Source organism: Mercurialis annua, linkage group LG2, assembly GCF_937616625.2.
Source record: "Mercurialis annua linkage group LG2, ddMerAnnu1.2, whole genome shotgun sequence".
Taxonomy (NCBI): Eukaryota; Viridiplantae; Streptophyta; class Magnoliopsida; order Malpighiales; family Euphorbiaceae; genus Mercurialis; species Mercurialis annua.
This window is the reverse complement of record NC_065571.1, coordinates 53,277,697-53,293,774: the sequence shown is the minus strand read 5'-3', so window position 1 is coordinate 53,293,774 and position 16,078 is coordinate 53,277,697. Positions and strand designations below refer to the sequence as shown.

General features: G+C 33.1%; 4 protein-coding genes across 6 annotated transcripts; all 4 read right to left on the bottom strand.

Moving 5' to 3' along the window:
* Positions 1-2,699: 2,699 nt before the first annotated feature.
* On the bottom strand, positions 2,700-5,029 carry LOC126669602 (uncharacterized). The gene is made up of 2 exons (XM_050363105.2): positions 4,665-5,029; positions 2,700-3,678 (listed from the first exon to the last, which is right to left on the bottom strand). Exon 2 carries the CDS (start codon positions 3,675-3,677, stop codon positions 2,979-2,981), a length of 699 nt encoding a protein of 232 aa, XP_050219062.1. The 5' UTR covers position 3,678; positions 4,665-5,029; the 3' UTR covers positions 2,700-2,978.
* Positions 5,030-5,543: 514 nt separating this feature from the next.
* On the bottom strand, positions 5,544-8,094 carry LOC126669601 (uncharacterized). Its single transcript, XM_050363104.1, has 10 exons — positions 7,918-8,094; positions 7,613-7,690; positions 7,322-7,532; positions 7,019-7,071; positions 6,803-6,839; positions 6,660-6,725; positions 6,427-6,531; positions 6,175-6,328; positions 6,008-6,084; positions 5,544-5,917 (listed from the first exon to the last, which is right to left on the bottom strand). Exons 1-10 carry the CDS (start codon positions 7,995-7,997, stop codon positions 5,852-5,854), a joined length of 927 nt encoding a protein of 308 aa, XP_050219061.1. The 5' UTR covers positions 7,998-8,094; the 3' UTR covers positions 5,544-5,851.
* A 1,994-nt stretch (positions 8,095-10,088) lies between these two features.
* LOC126669231 (uncharacterized) lies at positions 10,089-10,955 on the bottom strand. The gene has a single exon (XM_050362643.2). The coding sequence runs from the start codon at positions 10,894-10,896 to the stop codon at positions 10,267-10,269; it is 630 nt and encodes a 209-aa protein (XP_050218600.1). The 5' UTR covers positions 10,897-10,955; the 3' UTR covers positions 10,089-10,266.
* Positions 10,956-11,578: 623 nt separating this feature from the next.
* On the bottom strand, positions 11,579-14,575 carry LOC126666849 (uncharacterized). Of its 3 annotated transcripts, none has more exons than XM_050359731.2 (6): positions 14,450-14,575; positions 14,206-14,350; positions 12,765-12,917; positions 12,492-12,667; positions 12,210-12,324; positions 11,579-11,946 (listed from the first exon to the last, which is right to left on the bottom strand). In XM_050359731.2, exons 2-5 carry the CDS (start codon positions 14,344-14,346, stop codon positions 12,228-12,230), a joined length of 567 nt encoding a protein of 188 aa, XP_050215688.1. In that variant the 5' UTR covers positions 14,347-14,350; positions 14,450-14,575; the 3' UTR covers positions 11,579-11,946; positions 12,210-12,227. The 3 variants fall into 3 exon arrangements, with proteins under 3 accessions (XP_050215688.1, XP_050215687.1, XP_050215689.1); XM_050359730.2 differs by having other exon boundaries at positions 11,579-11,937; XM_050359732.2 differs by having other exon boundaries at positions 11,579-11,937; positions 14,206-14,346.
* Between the last annotated feature and the right edge of the window lie 1,503 nt (positions 14,576-16,078).

Sequence of the window (16,078 nt, the reverse complement as noted above, 5' to 3'; positions counted from 1 at the left end):
GACCCATGAAATCTCTATCTATGACTTACCCGGACGCTGGTGATCACACAGCCTATTGACACCCAATAGGTAGCTTGTTTCCCCCGGATCATATACTAGTTTTCACAATCTATATATATTCGATAATACGATGCACAAATTCATTTCTATCGATAAAATACTATAGCATGCGATGTAGTTTAATATTATATTTATAATATAAAAACTATCTATTGCGTAATAATACTCAAAGTAAAGTTTAACTCACAACGATCGCTATTCCATATATCCAAACGTAAGCTCCACACGTCATTCACTCTTTTAACTATTCCAGCTCGTCGATCTCGTACCTCGTCGATGTATCCACTTCCTATTCAAATCATACGTACGTTTAATTCATAAACGTAGGCTTAATATTCAAACTCCTAAGTTATAAACTTAGGTTAACACAATCGTATCTCTAATACGATTCTTAACTTTGATAATCTCTTAATCACACTTCTCTTTTAAACGTCCTAGTTTACGTTTTGATATTCAATCGAATCACGATTGATTACACGACTTGAAATTGTTTGAAATCGAGTTTCCGCGTCGCGTCAGGGCCCAGAAGGCCCGATTCGAAAACCCCCCTTTGGCGAAGGGCTACACGTTCGTGCAGCAGTGTACTGCACGTTCAGTACGCTGCACGTTCGTGCAGTACGCTGCACGTTCGTGTGCTCCACGATCGTGTAGTGTACTACACGAACGTGTGCTACACGTTCGTGCAGTCTGCTACACGAACGTGTACTGCACGTTCGTGCAGTATGCTACACGAACGTGTACTGCACGTTCGTGCAGCAAATGGCTGCCGATGTGCAGCCCCGGGGTTCATTCCCCGGGCCATTTCCGACGTGCTTAAACGTCCAAAGTCGATTCTAGCACGATTTCCATTAATAACCATCTCAAATATCATCAAAAACGCCAATAGAAACGCGATTACGATTCGTTTAATTCGTTAAAACAAAATAACCCTTATTTATCAATTCTCATAATAAAAACGTTAAGCTTACCTCGATTTGAAGCTTAGCGATGATAGAGAATCGAATTCTGAACGAATCGATATAAAGAACTCGCGATTTGAGCGAGAAACGGCGAAACGGCGACGGATCGTAATCGATCGTCGAAAGCTTCTGTAACTTTCGCTTCCTCTGATCATCACTTCCTTTCCTTACTCTTAAGGAAAGTTATCATATATATCTTGGCTAATTGTCCATTTTGATCCTTCATCTCTTTAACTTAAACCATTTCTCTTTTAAACTTTCTAATTTAACCAAACGGTTAAATTATCCTTTTAACTCGATTATCTACGTATTATTTATATCCAAATAAACAATACTACTCCAAATATAATTATTCTCGTCGATAATCTTCCAATTACTATTCTCGAGGCTAAATTGGCTAATTTGTACTTTGGTCCTTGAATTCTTCAAAATTGATAATTTAGCCCAAAACGAATCCGCGTCCAAATTTTAAAAGGTCTCCGATTGACCGGAAACTTTTACCACCAATACTATAAAACATTTCGCGGACCTTGGCGAAATAATTCCATTTTCGGACTTAACTGGTTAAATTATCACTTTAGTCCCTGATCTATAGTTTGTGACTTTTTTTAGCATTTTTCCTTATTTTCTTATTCCAATCCATAAACAATTACGTCCTACTCCATATTATCCTTTTCTTTAATATCCAATATCTTTATTTCTGTAACTCCGGTCCTTCTCTACCGGACACGTTGTACTAAACGGCACCTGAACTTACGGGGTATTACACAAATTATTTAAAAGTAAAGTCGAATTAACGGAGGGGCATAACGAAACGGCAGCGGTGGTGGGTCCGAAGGCGAACGGTGGAGAAAATGCTCAATATTTTGGTGTTTAATTTATTTAAACTGTCACGTTATGACAGCTCAAAAACATGGTATATATGACATTTGATTCATTCCTATATCTTTGAATCAGTTTTAAGTTTGAGGTCATAGCATCCTATCTTGAAACAGTCCAGTTAATTTCTTTTAATTTAGGATTTATTTGAAATTTTATTTAAGTTAAAGGACTTGTTTGAATTTATTTAAATAAAAAATAAATAATTTTTAAATTTAATTGTTTTGAATATTTTAATCTTTATAGTAATAAAATCATCTAATTTTTCTAATTTAGAGTGCTATTGAAAATTAAAAATGCAAAATAAAATAAAATTTACTGTTTTACAAGATCGACATGCTACTGAAAAAAAAGAAAAATCGAAAAAATTTCAGCTTATGAGCATATAAACAAATAACAATTGACTTTTCAACTCGTTATAATTTATACCACTCATTTTACTTAGTTAATTTTTAAAACCGGGTTTAAAATGATATTTGAACTGGTTTATCTGATTAATTTTTAAAAGAGTAATGCTATACCAACTCTTTTAACCCACCTTCTTGTACCGCATGACGTGTCAGTTAAAGAGATGATGCATTAAATTTTATTTTTTGAGATATACACTTTTGAGTGAGTATTGGACGAATGAAAGTGGGTATTGGACGAATGAAATCCTGCCACGTAATGTTGATTATTGAAAGTGGGTTAAATAGGTGGGTTATAAAGCATTTTCCTTTTTAAAACCATGTTTTGAAAACATATTCTTCTTCTTCAAGTTTCAAATTAAAACCAATTCATTTTCTCAATAAGCAAATATCATAAATAAACTGCCTTTTTTTTATTTGTCAAAACTCAAAAGGTATTATTATATTAAGGAAATGAACTGCATTCATTTTTAAATAAATAAGTCTTATATATACTGATTCTGGCAACTTTTTTTACAAGAAAACTAGAATTTCACAAAAAATACCCCACCAAGATATCAACAACGCAGCCCACAACTCAACCCAAATCAGCTAAGCCTAGAAAGATACCAAGTTGATTGAGGTCAGCTACAGACTGCTTGGATTCTCCTTTTCCATTCCAAATGACTTTAGACTACATGGCACTCCATGCAACCAAGGTTCGTCTGCGGGGCACTGAGCTCTCCGGCCTATCAACAATAGGTACAGGTCTCTCTGGATTAAGGGGAAAAGCTCTAACAGGAGTGCCCTCTCGCTCGAGAACACTCTCTATCTGCTGTGCTCTGCCTGAGACATAACCAAAATGACAGTCAACCTCATCCAGCAACTCTCGAAACTCAGGTCCCAATCCGGTCACAAATATACTATTGACCTCAGCGTTATCCCTCATCATTTCAGGGACCTGCTGACCCAATCGCAGAAACTCCAATGTATAGGCTTCTACAGATAATTCGCCTCTGGTAAAGGCAACTAGCTGCTCCCTCAATCTGTCTATACACTGTTGTTGTTGTTCCTCTAGCTGCTCTATCGCCTCACTATGGCGTCGCAGCGCCTCTCGCGCAACATGTAGCGCTCTCTGGATACTTCGTAAATTCCGGACATCTGACATATATATGTCTGCCTTAAATATTGAAAAGTCTGATGTCTCCGTAGGCTCAGATAAAAACTCCCTCGAGTCAGTGTCGCGCTCGCGACTTGCAGGTCGATTCGCACTCACTAGTAAACCTGAGCTGCTCATGTATAGCTCACCCAAATCGACCTCCAACTCATGAACAGAAGCCGGGTCCTCAGCTCCTCGTGCAGCATGTCTCCGAGTGTGACTTGGCCCCGACATGCTGATACACACATCAGAACCTTATTATATCATAACCGCATATAATCATACACATACAACACATATCTCAATTTAGTTCACGCATAATAAAAGACGTTGAATTTTCGGGAGTCAATGAAAACATAACAAGGACATGACTCGAAATCTTATTGTCCGCGGTAGTTTCTAGGTAATATATTGACAACCTTCACATCATCTCGCTCTCAATGGTCTAGGAACAACAATAAACCATTACTCTTGATATCACCTTTTAATAAACCCATTACTCCATTAGCTAAGACCACATGTTCTCCAAGCCCGGTTAAGTTAATGTGATTAATTTTCAAAAATCATGTTTTGAAAACATTTTTTCTTCTTCAAGTTTTAAGTTAAAAATAATTCATTTTTCCAATATATAGTAAATGAACTGCATACATTTGTAAATAAATAAATGTCTTATATAAACTGATTCGGGCAAAATTTCTTATAAGAAAAATAGAATTTCACAAAAAACCACACTAAGATATCATAAAATTTCTAAAAGCTAATCAAGTAAAGAAAACAAAATAAATGAACACCAATATCCCCATTTAGAGTCACCTTGACCAAGCATTGAACTCAATTCTACCCAGATATAAAATATTTAACATTAACTAGCATGCTCCGCATATTAATTATGCTGAGTATCTTCATACAAACAACAACAATCAATTTAAACTAATCCAAACCCATAAACTTCAATAATTAAACAACACTTAGCCATAAACCAACAATTTCCAGTAATAAACTCAATTTGCTCATTTCAAACAAACCCATCACTAATCTACTTCAATTTCAGTCCAATACATAAATAACCAATTGATTAAACCAAATAATTCACCAACATCACAAATTTCCAGATTTTATTCATTATAATTAACTCAACCAAAATCATTCAATTTCACTTAAATTATCACCCAAACATGAAGAAATCAATCATTAAAGCTAAATAAATTGAGGAAATCATACCTTAAACTTCAAAGTTTGAAACCCTAGAATGAGAAATTAAGGTTGCAAATGCTCCTTTCACTATTCCTTTTTGTGTTTTGTAAATTATGTGTATTATTTAATTTATTTTAATCCTTTTATAATGAGGCTTAGCCTTTTGGACTTAGAGAATTGGACATATGTCCTCCTCCTAACTTGCTGCCACCAGGTGCACCAATGTGCGATTTCTCCATCTTTTAACTTCTTTTTCTTTGCATTCTGGTATTTCAAAATCATCCATTACATTTAAATTCGCATCTCATTTTCAATTGCACCTCAAACCTTAAAATCCACACCTTCTGATTTTAATTACATCCTCAAACATTAAACTAACATCTTCTTCAATACTTCAGATTTTAACAATTATTTAAGTTCCTCAAGCATTAAACTAACATCTTCTTCAATACTTTAGATTTTAACAAATATTCTAAATAATCCTTTATATTGTATTTAAAATTTTAAAAAACCCCAGCCCTAATCAAAACTCAATTTATTTTTTATTTAATTAAAAAATTTAAATAATTAAAAAAGTTTCATGTAACGAACCGGATCTGGTTCTCGTCTTCCGGAGGGAGGAAGACGAGCAGCTCGCTAAATCCTACCAAATCTTAAATGTGATTCCGCCCCAGGGTGCCAGGACTAAGATAACATTGTTCTTATCAATCTTTAATACAATGCAATCCTACAAGCGACTTTTTATTTAAGATTAATTAACAATTTACATTATCTCTAGATCTGACAGATTGAACAGTAAAATTGTTTTGTATTTTTACTTGCTTAGAGTAAAACTTAATGATATTTGTATAGTAAGAGTTTAATATTTTTTGTTGTTATCTTCTTTATGTACCTAGCAGAAACAAATAAACAAAAAATCTTGCATATTCTCTTAAAACAATAGTAAAACTGTCTGCAATGTTCTCACTCACTCTGTTTACGACATTTATACATGGTTAGTGATGAAACTAGCGGCTAGCACTTTCGTCACCGTTACTATGCAATGTAAACAAATCTCGTCGTAAAAAATTAAGCCATATACACATATTAACAATTGAGACAATAGTAACACGACAGCGAGTTATACAATTATCGGTGTGCTTAATGATTGAGCTAATCATTACCCCACTATCGCGCGTATATTAATATATATATAAGATGCTTTTAAAAAATCTTCATACCCTGCAACAGAGTAAGTAAGTCTTATCTTCTATTAGTTGACAGTTTGCTGCTTCAACAATCTGAAAAAAGAATGTGGCAGTTGTATCAGCTCAACTTGTTAACAAAAATCGGAATTCAAAACCATAAATAAGCATCGACAACGAGGTTACCTCGAACCCGATTTTATGGTAAAGCTCCTGTGCAGGTATATTGTGTCTATGTACATGCACATACACGTGTTCTACACCTGCCGCAATTCAGACGAGAAATTCATATTAATTTCCATAAACATTACTATTTTTTGGATGTTTTTAAGGAATAATATGAATGAAGTTACCATCAGATTTGGCTGACTGAACAGCAAAATGCAACATGTTTCTTGCTATCCCTTGGCGACGTGCTGATTTTGCAACACACAAGTTTGCAACATAACCATATGCATGTGGTCCCCTCTTGTGGAAGCTGCGGAAGACGGGAGCCTTCACACGCTCCTGTGACAAATAATTCCGTTGCCAAGTTCTTTTAAAAAAATCGACATACTTGTTAACTAACATATTTATCACTGCAAATTTAGACAAAATTATCATACCCCCGGAAATGTTTCTCCTTGTAACAAGCACCGGATGCTCAAATCAAGAGTTCCAACGACACTCTTCAGTACAGTGCGCTTAACATTTTTTCCGTCCCTTTTAATCTGATAACCATAATAAGCAAGTGACTCGGTAAAGATACCAATGATAGCATAGTCCTCTGCTCATCAAAGCAAAAAAGAAACTGCAAGCTTCGTTATTTAAAGGAGATTCAGTACGTTAAACATCATACCGTGACGATGCATCTACATTTTGATCCATGTTGACCTGTCTGTCGCCTTTTTAAGGCATGAAACTCCTGCACATTATTAAAATCTGCTAAGCAATTCATCAAGTAGTTATAAGCAATTAGGGGTAACGTAAATCCGCTTCTACCTGCTCCGCGAATTTCCTTTTGTGGTTATCAACCAATCTGTGTTAATCATGGATAATTAGAATCAGTAACATCCACTTTTTTCCACTCATATGCATCATAAACCTATTGACCCCAATTAAGTCACCGGCTAGCTAAAATCTTATAGTATCGAACCAAAAATCTTAAAATGGCGAAATAAATGGAAGTGGATCTAAATCTGGACGAAAACAATGCACCTGTCATGAGCTTGATCTTCCCAGTGAGTTTCGGCTCGAAGCCAAGCAGCAGTCTAGAACAAAATAAGCAACCACCAGCACCACAAATTACTGATGGAAGATGAAAAAGAACAATAAACATAAAAAAAAAAATATCCATCTCCATGAATTTTTAAAAGGGGAAAGGAACAAAAACACACTATAAATAATACACATAACATACAAACAAAACAGAAAGCCAATAACTTAAATTAGCAAAAAATTAATCAACCCAAATAAAAACAGAATTAGCAGAAGAAAAAATATAAAAGATTAAGGACTAACCCAAAATTCTTCATCAATTATAGCATCTCTTGCTACAAATTGCCCAAATTCAACCTTGTCTTCATGAATCAATTCCCTTTCAGGTACTTGAAGCCGATCAAATCTCAGATCAGGTAACCCTGAATTCTCCAATTGAGGATAAGATATTGCTGGAAGATTCACAGACAATTCTTCTTTATTTCTTGTTTTAAAAAACCTAGAATCCATAGCCCTTCAAAATAACAAAAAACAATTAGATTCTTTAATTAAATGTAAAGAAGGAGATCAATAAATTAAAGAAAAAAAACTTACATTGTTAAAGAAGGGGAATTTCTCTGAAATCTACGATGAACTCTAAACGAATCATTAGGAAAACTCAAGAATTCAGCTCTGTGAATGAAAATAGTTGACATTAGAACATACCCTTCACTCCAAATTGTTTGTTTTAAGGTAAAGTTACAATCTTTGTCTTAACAAATAAAGAAAAAGAATTAGTTTCTGGCCTGAAAAATCTGGCAACAGTTATTGAATTTGGAAAAGATTATGGGGGAAAATGGGCTATTGGAAAAGTTTAAGGATGAGTAATTAAAGAATTATGAGTAAAAAGAAGTGGTTACCTGTCTAGGGGTGGGCCAGAGGATGTTGATGGTGTGGATAAGACACAACAAAGCCAGTTATTTCTTAAAGCTTCTGCCATACTGATATGCTTTTTTTTTCTCTCTCTTGGTTAAATTTTTTGATTTGTATTTTAGAGAGAGAAAAAAAGATTAGGGGGTTGATTGATTGAATTGGCTTATGATTTTTGTAAAGTGAAGCAACCCTTTTTATAAGTGAATGGAATGAGATAAATAAGGACAATCCTCTACTAATTTTACTTATGTTCAATCTCTATATTTGTTTGTTGGCACCCGTTTTGTCAAAAGTAATTGAAATTTAGAAATAATAGCTTGAACTGTAAAATATAAACTTAAAAAGAACATGATGTAGATAATTAAATTTTATAAGTTGCATTTAAATCGTTGAAAAAGTGAGATTTGACTCGTCAAAAGTGAAAGACTTTGTAAACTATACGATAAAAATAATGGGTTGTCATCTATATAAACATATAATTGATTTTTAGATTTGAAATTTTTATTAAATTTTATGGAATGTACCCTCTAATTGATTATATTAATTTTATCAAAAAAGACTTAATTTTCTGAAAAAATTACAAAAAATACTTAAAAACTGACAAATATTTTACATGTTGTATTTTCTCAAAGAACGTTCAACTAAACACCTAGAATATTTTGCTTTATCCGCTCCGTATCAGAGATATGTCATCATTTATTGATGTATTTTTTGAGATATCGGAAATACAGACGAAACCAGAAATTAATATAAAGAGGGACACAAAATTTAATATTACTAGTATATAAAATAAAAGGCATAAAATTAGATCATTTACCAAAAAGAAAGTATAAAATTAGGAAATAAGGTGGTCAATAAATTTTGGATGGACCTTTTATTTGTAGGTCTTGATAAAAATAATAATCAAAAGTTACTTATAATTTTTAAAATTTTTTAATTTGTTTTTGCAAAGGTGGTCAATGGACCACCTTTACTTGTGGGTGCCTTCGCCCCTACAAAAGTGTATCGACAATATAATTTTTATAGATAAAAGGAAAAAGAAATTTTTGTTTTATCAGTTCCAGTGATGTATTTTGTATCAGCGATGTATTAAATGCAATGTATTTTTTTTAGGTAGAAATTAAAAGCGTCTAAGTTAAAAAGATTGTTTTTAGGTAAAGATGAACTTTATTTGTTTAGAGCATATTTTTAAAAATTAAGTAATTTTTTTTGAATAATGTTATGGTTAATTCTTTTTGTGTCTTTTACCTATGAATAATGGATAGAGAATGGTATGGGCAACTAGATATGGAACACAAGCAAGGTGGTATGGGAAACAACCATTGGCTACATAATATATGTATGTGTTGTGGATCTTGTTGACTCCAAATAACATGTGGATGCTCAGAAGCCAACTCTCTTCCTTTCGTCCTCATATTATTAAACAATTGCTTTTTATAACACCAATCATTATTAGTATTACATTTCAATCATTGAGTTTTTTTATTTCAAAACCTTACCCAAAAACCGTTGGCTTGCTAAGTCGGATTATCTTAATTTTCTATTATAGAGAGTCCCAATCATTCTATCCAAAATGTTTAACAAGAGCTTCCATTTTTAATAGGAAAAAAAAGTAGAAAAAGGATCATTGTGGTCCCCTATTCTATGAGGTATGATCAATTAATTCATATATAGCTCATTCTAACCAATTAATCACAAATTCTTTGTCAATTAACCCCAAATTGGTTCATCGCAACCCATCAACTCATACTTTAACAATTTTAATCACTTAGGAACAACATTTATTAATTTTAGGTCAATTAACCTTCAAATTGGGGCATTGTGGCTTGTAAATGCGTTCATTTTAAATCGATTAACTCCAAATTGGATCATCGCGGCCTGTTAACTTATACTTATCAATTTTCATTATTTAGAGATAATATTTTCTAATTTTAAGTCAATTAACTCATCATAGCTCATGAATGCGTTCATTTTATGAAATTTGGTATTAATTGACCTATATTTATAGAGTAGTATTCTTAATCGATCAAAATTGCTAAATGTAGATTAGTTAATTATGACGCCCAAATTCAAAAATCACAACGATTCTTTGCTAAAAAAAAAGGTTGTTTATTGGGTTCTTTTATTTTCCAATAGAAATAGTAGATAGAAGAAACCGTTTCACTCAAATGGGAATAAATTCAAATATCTTGAGAAACAAACAACACATTATGGTGCAATACTATACAATAGCCACTACAGTAGTGACCCAAAAGCAAAAGAAGAAAAAAAGACAAAACAAGTACATAATATGAGAAATCACATTATTTAAAATGTCTAAATCAAATGAACCAAATTCATCCTTCAAATTCAGTTTTAGTCCACTTTCCATACTTATTCTCCATTTTAGCATCAAATTCTTTATTTTTAACCTCAGCAATTTTAGCAGCATTAGCCATTGATTCCTCTTGAACTCTTGCAATTCTTCTACTTCTCTTCTTAGCAGTAGCTTCTCTCTCTATCTCTAAACCTGCATACTCTCTAACCCAACAGCTATGCACTATGCAACTCATTGCTAAAACCACCAATTGCATTATCAACATTGCCATTAAGATCCCACATTCTAATCTCACTAAAACCTTTGCTTCTCTCGGGTCTCGGGGCGATTTAAGCATTGAAAGACTCGAGCTTTCTCTCGTAAACAATGCTAAAATACTCAACACTTGACCGACTAAAGAGGCGAAGAGAAGCGAAATGTGGGTCATGAAGAAAAACTGATTGCATTGGGAGTAGAAGCCGATAAAAGACGAAAGAAGCGAGATGCAAGAAACTGTTAGAAGTGCGAAACCTAGCGAAGTTGGCGGCGTTTTAAGAAGAATTACGGGCGCGATTGACGCCAACGAGAGGATGCAGAGTGTGAAATTTAAGCAAGAAAGGAGAAGTAAAGGGAATGAACATGAATTTTTAATCGACCTTGAGGAAGACATTATTTGGATACTGTTGAAATTATAGAGGGTTTTTTGATTTGCTTTGTTTGAGGGTGTTTGAGAATTTTAAAATTTATATAGCAGGTGAAATTTAGCCGTTGTAGCATTTGAGACGTTATGAAAATATAACGGCTAGAAGGGTAAGACAGTCCATTTTTGGTACCTCGAAACAATCATTATTCCCTCTTTACCTGGTTTAAACTTGAAAGTCTCCTTTGGCAAAAAAAAAAACAAAAAACTTGAAAGTCTCAAAATAAGAACATAAAAATGATTGCTTTACTTTTATGAATTTCAAGTTTTTAAGATTGTTCTACATGAAAATATAGCATATCATTCCTATTAAAGTTAATTGCAAAACAAATTGTGAGTTTTGGGTTAATTTGCAATTTTAATGTGAATTTTCAATTTTAGCAATCTAAGACATAAATTACCACTTGTTTGCAATTCGGACCACCAAACAATTTTCAGATAAAAATATCTGAACTTCATAATATCATTCTAAGGTCTATAATAGCATTTTTAACAAAAAGATTAGTTGGTGTACCAAATTTATGTTATAATTAATGTCTTAAATTGTTAAAATAATAAAACACGTTGAAATTCGTGATTTATTTTGCAACTGCTTGTCAAACCACAGATTTATAATCTAAGTCACAAGGAGCCATTATCTGATATCTAAAAGTTGGAAAGGAAACAATGAGTTATTAAAATTCAGGGGTAAAAATAGTAATTTTAATACAACTTCGGGTTGATATATTCTGAATAAAGAATCAGGACTGATTCGGGGAAAAATATGAAAATCCCAGTTTCATGTGAAAAATCAGGGAGAATCAAAAGAACCAGTAATGAAAGAGCTCGAACGGCTCTGAAGACATCACTAGTATTGCACATTCCAATAAATCTATCTGCTTTTGGTATTTACAAATCCTTTCATTAGTACAAAACTTTAGATGGTCCACCTCTTGCAATGGTGGCAATGTCTTTGCAAGCATGTACACAAGGCATATTACAGTAGCGATCTTCTTTTGTTCTGCGTCGTGCCTGGCGAATCTGAAAATTGGTGAGAAAAGTAAAACAGGAAAGTTGCAGAATTACTCAAATAGTGTAGCGCTTCACAATCTGAAGGCATGTTCTGAAAATTCGGTTATAGTATCAACCGAAAAACTTGGATTGAGTTCCTCACAGGGTTTAGCAAGACGAGCAACTATGTCACAGGACTTCAATTAATTAAACTAAATCGTACCGGAATCATCATTAATATTTGTAGGGAGAACGTAGATCCAACAATCAGCATAGTAGACATAAAAGGTTACCTTTTGAACGAGCAGAGGTCATGATGTATGGGTTACTATCGTCTCCACTCTGTCTAGAGATGCTTGCAGTCGTCCTGTGCTCATGTTGAATAATGGTTCTTCATTGCCTAATGCCCTGTTGATCCAAGGCTAAATTGGTAAGCCATAACATAAAAAAATAAGTAATAATTAATTAACTAATCAGCAATAAACAGCACTTCAGTAGAAATTTCTAAGTCAAGTAACCAAGTTCACTGCTCCTACTTTCTTTAATATCAGAGCATAAAGGGTCCAGAAACTTGCCCAGTAATTTCAGGAAGAACGTAATCCGCCCTCCAGCCAAACCGAAGATCCAGGCCAGGGAATAACCCAAGCGACGTCTTGTTTTGTATGCGAGATATGCCATCGCCACCCAAACACGTAGTGAGCTTCCATTTCCAGCCAGTAGCATGCAACTGGAAATTATGGCCTATACCGACCTGTAATTTCAGGAGAAAGGCGACTGCAAGTAATTGGCAAACAATATTGTAAACTACATATGATACGTAGTGAAAGTACTGCAAACTATTAGATCACCTGGAGGTTCAGGAATTTGGTTATTGGAATCTTTTTGGAAACAATGTGCACATCCTGATGTAGAGGCTCGTACATGAACTTCCATTTCCGCTCAGGGGACAAAGGCTTCAAAACAAGCTTAGCTTGAAAGTCATTGGTCGGAGCATTATAGAACTGAATCGAAATAAAGAGATCCAAAATTACAATTTAGAAGGCCTTACTATGAGAGGATATACATGTTTAACAAATGCTGATCAGCAGAAGTTAAACAGAAAGTTCTATTATAAGGCAAGAGACCGATAAACATGAAAAAAATAGAATTAGACAATTGAACATGCTTTGTGTTAACTAAGAAACATATTTATTCAATTCGATTAAAACAGGGAACTTTCATAGTATTTGAAAGTTCAGAAGAATCATTACTAGCTTTCCAGGGATTAGTGTCTCACACATGGATTAAAATTCACAAACTCCAGTTCTAAAAATCTTTCAAAAAAACCTATACTTCTAAGTTCTAACAGAAAGCCGTGGACCAGTAGAATAATTCATTTCTCAATCGCTATTTAGTCTATTAAGGTTCTATATATAGAGAAGACTCTACAAAGTTCAGAACTTCAACTTTTGGACTGTATGATTGATACTAGAAAAAACAATCTCCGGCTGACTATAGATTCTCTCTGTATAATGCAGTAGTTTTAATGCAATTTAAAGCACCCATGTCAGACATAAAACATCTGTCAAGAATGCCGACTATAATCAATGCACCAAAACAACCAAAACCAGAGCTACAAACTCGTGAGACAGCAAATGAAGCTCAAAGAAGAGCCATACGTCATGCTCTTGTCAACTTCAATCCTTTTTTCTGTGTCTACACTCTCTATCTCATAAAGGTAAAAAACTCAATCCATAAAGGAATAAAATTGCTAAGCCCTTATAGACGATTTATCAATTTCTTTTTCTTAATATCTTTACCATATCAATCTAGGTAGCATGGACACAGACACAGACACAGACACGGACACGGGAAAACGAGATACTTGGATACGGACACAGCAAAATTTCTTTACGGACACAGCCAGATGATATTATTTCAATGCTTTCTATGTTAAAAATGAAGTTTCATGTCCGAAACGCCTAAGTTTCCAACACATTTCCGAAATAGGATATGTTGATTAAATGAAGTATCCGTGCTACCTAGACATCAATTTTAAAATTATCTCGAATACCAGGATGGATACTCTGTCCAGAGGGATGATTGATTTGTTGAGCATTTTAGTTCATTCAAGGAGAACAATCAGCTTGTCTAGTGTTCCAATCATAACACATACACTTAATTTTACCATTTAAAGAACCGAGTCACACTAAATTCAATAAACACCAACATACTAACAATTCCTATAAAAACAATTCAACTTAACAGCCATTTAAGATGATATAATAGTATGAGATAAAAAAAAGATACCTCTAAGTTAACACCAACTCTAAGCCCTTCAATTTCCTTTCTAAATTTGAAAAACAACTCAGATGGGATTAAATTAATATTGTAAAGCTCTTCCCATGAAGGGGGTTCCTCTCCATTAGAAGCTGCAGATAAAGGTTCCATCTTTCTAGCAATCCAAATAACAAAATTAAAATCCAGAAATTAACCCATATCACATCTCTTTAAATTCTCTCACTTTCAATTAATTATGAGAAAGTATGAGTACCTGCAGCTGCTTAAATTGGTGAACAGCAACTGGGCATTTCTTAATTTCGTGGAAACCTAGAGAGAGACCGGACCAGTAGTGGAGTGAGAGAAGACTGTTATTGATGGTTGTGATGTTTTATTTTGAATGAAGTTTGGTATTAGCACGATGGCTTAATATAAACTGTACCGTTTTACCTATTTAATCCCTAAACGTAACATCTCACCTATCGAATCTCTGAATTTGTTAAATAATCCGATTTGACCCCTAAATTTGATAAATACGTAAATATGAACCCCTCATTGTCCACCTGGCACTTGAAACATTCTAGAAGAATTTATGTACGGAGGGGTTCAATGTTTATGTATTTATCAAGTTCGGGGATCAAATCGAATCATTTAACAAGTTCAGAGGTTCGATAGGTGAGACAATAAATTTAGAGGTCAGATGGATAAAAGATATAAGTTCAAGAGTTAAACTATGTATTCAGCCTTAGCACGAACTATAGATTAAAAAAAAGGCCTAATGTCTTGAAAAATTCCGACATTTAACCCCTTTTCAATTCTACGCACATTGAAAAATTCCGACATTTAACCCCTTTTCAATTCTACGCACATTGAAAAATCGCCAATTTTATCCTATTTCACATTTTTTTATTTCAATTGTACTCTGAAATATTAAATTGACGTCTTTTTTATTTGGAAAAAATTCAAATACGTTTTCCATGTCTAGCATATATTAATTATATATATTTAAAATTTATTTAGATTTAGTTAAATTAAAAATTTTAATTGGTATTTTTAAATGTTAGATTAAAAAAATAAATACTTCTTTGATACGTTTAAATTAAAAAAAATATAAAAAGTGCTTTTAACCATTTGATCTAAACGATCTATAAAATGTACCAAAGAAGTATTTTTAATTATTTTCGATTACCAGGCTAATAACATAATCAAAAAGAAATTTCAACTTTTTTACATGGTTTAACATTTTAATTCTATACATATGTGTGTATTGTGATATAGTCGTCATTTTTTAAAAAGCCGAAACATTAATGAGAAAATAAAGATTCAGACGTTAAAATTTAAGAATTGAAATCACAAATAATATAATTTTTGTTCTACAATATATATACGCTAAGCCTAAACTTATTTGTGAAAAACAATTAGAAGGTAAATTGAAAACCTAATACAAAATTTTTAAAAGCTTTTTCCATTAGAGTGAAAGTTCAATATTTAGACCTATATTAAAATTTAATAAATTTTAAAAACTCAACCACACAAATAAAAAACTGATTTATTGCGAGTTTAGTTGACGTTACCACAATTTTAGAAAATATGTTTAACCTTTATATATCATTTGACATATAGATAATTGGTTAGTGGAGGATTATTAAGCTTCTTTTGAGCAAGTATAAGGGATTCTTCAATCATTCGAGATTTTATTTTTTAAAAGACTGAACACTTGTTGAACGGTAACAGTAAATAGTAGTAATTTAGATTACAGCTACATATTTAGGTGGATTACATTTATTGGTTAAAAATATCATATTTCAATTAAAACATTGCCCTAATAAAAGTAATTATTTAGAGGAAAATTTGGTATCTTAATATTAACTTTGAGTTCAGATCATAACATTTCTTTTCAAGA

Coding starts and splice junctions, on each gene's coding strand:
- LOC126669602 (XM_050363105.2), bottom strand. CDS start 3,677: ATGTCGGGGCCAAGTCACACTCGGAGACATGCTGCACGAGGAGCTGAG.
- LOC126669601 (XM_050363104.1), bottom strand. CDS start 7,997: ATGGCAGAAGCTTTAAGAAATAACTGGCTTTGTTGTGTCTTATCCACA. Junction 6,840..7,018: donor GAAGATCAAGCTCATGACAG/GTGCATTGTTTT, acceptor TGATTAACACAG/ATTGGTTGATAACCACAAAA. Junction 6,329..6,426: donor AAGGAGAAACATTTCCGGGG/GTATGATAATTT, acceptor TATTTGTCACAG/GAGCGTGTGAAGGCTCCCGT.
- LOC126669231 (XM_050362643.2), bottom strand. CDS start 10,896: ATGTCTTCCTCAAGGTCGATTAAAAATTCATGTTCATTCCCTTTACTT.
- LOC126666849 (XM_050359731.2), bottom strand. CDS start 14,346: ATGGAACCTTTATCTGCAGCTTCTAATGGAGAGGAACCCCCTTCATGG. Junction 12,918..14,205: donor GAGTTGGTGTTAACTTAGAG/GTATCTTTTTTT, acceptor ATTTCGATTCAG/TTCTATAATGCTCCGACCAA. Junction 12,668..12,764: donor CCAAATTCCTGAACCTCCAG/GTGATCTAATAG, acceptor CTGAAATTACAG/GTCGGTATAGGCCATAATTT.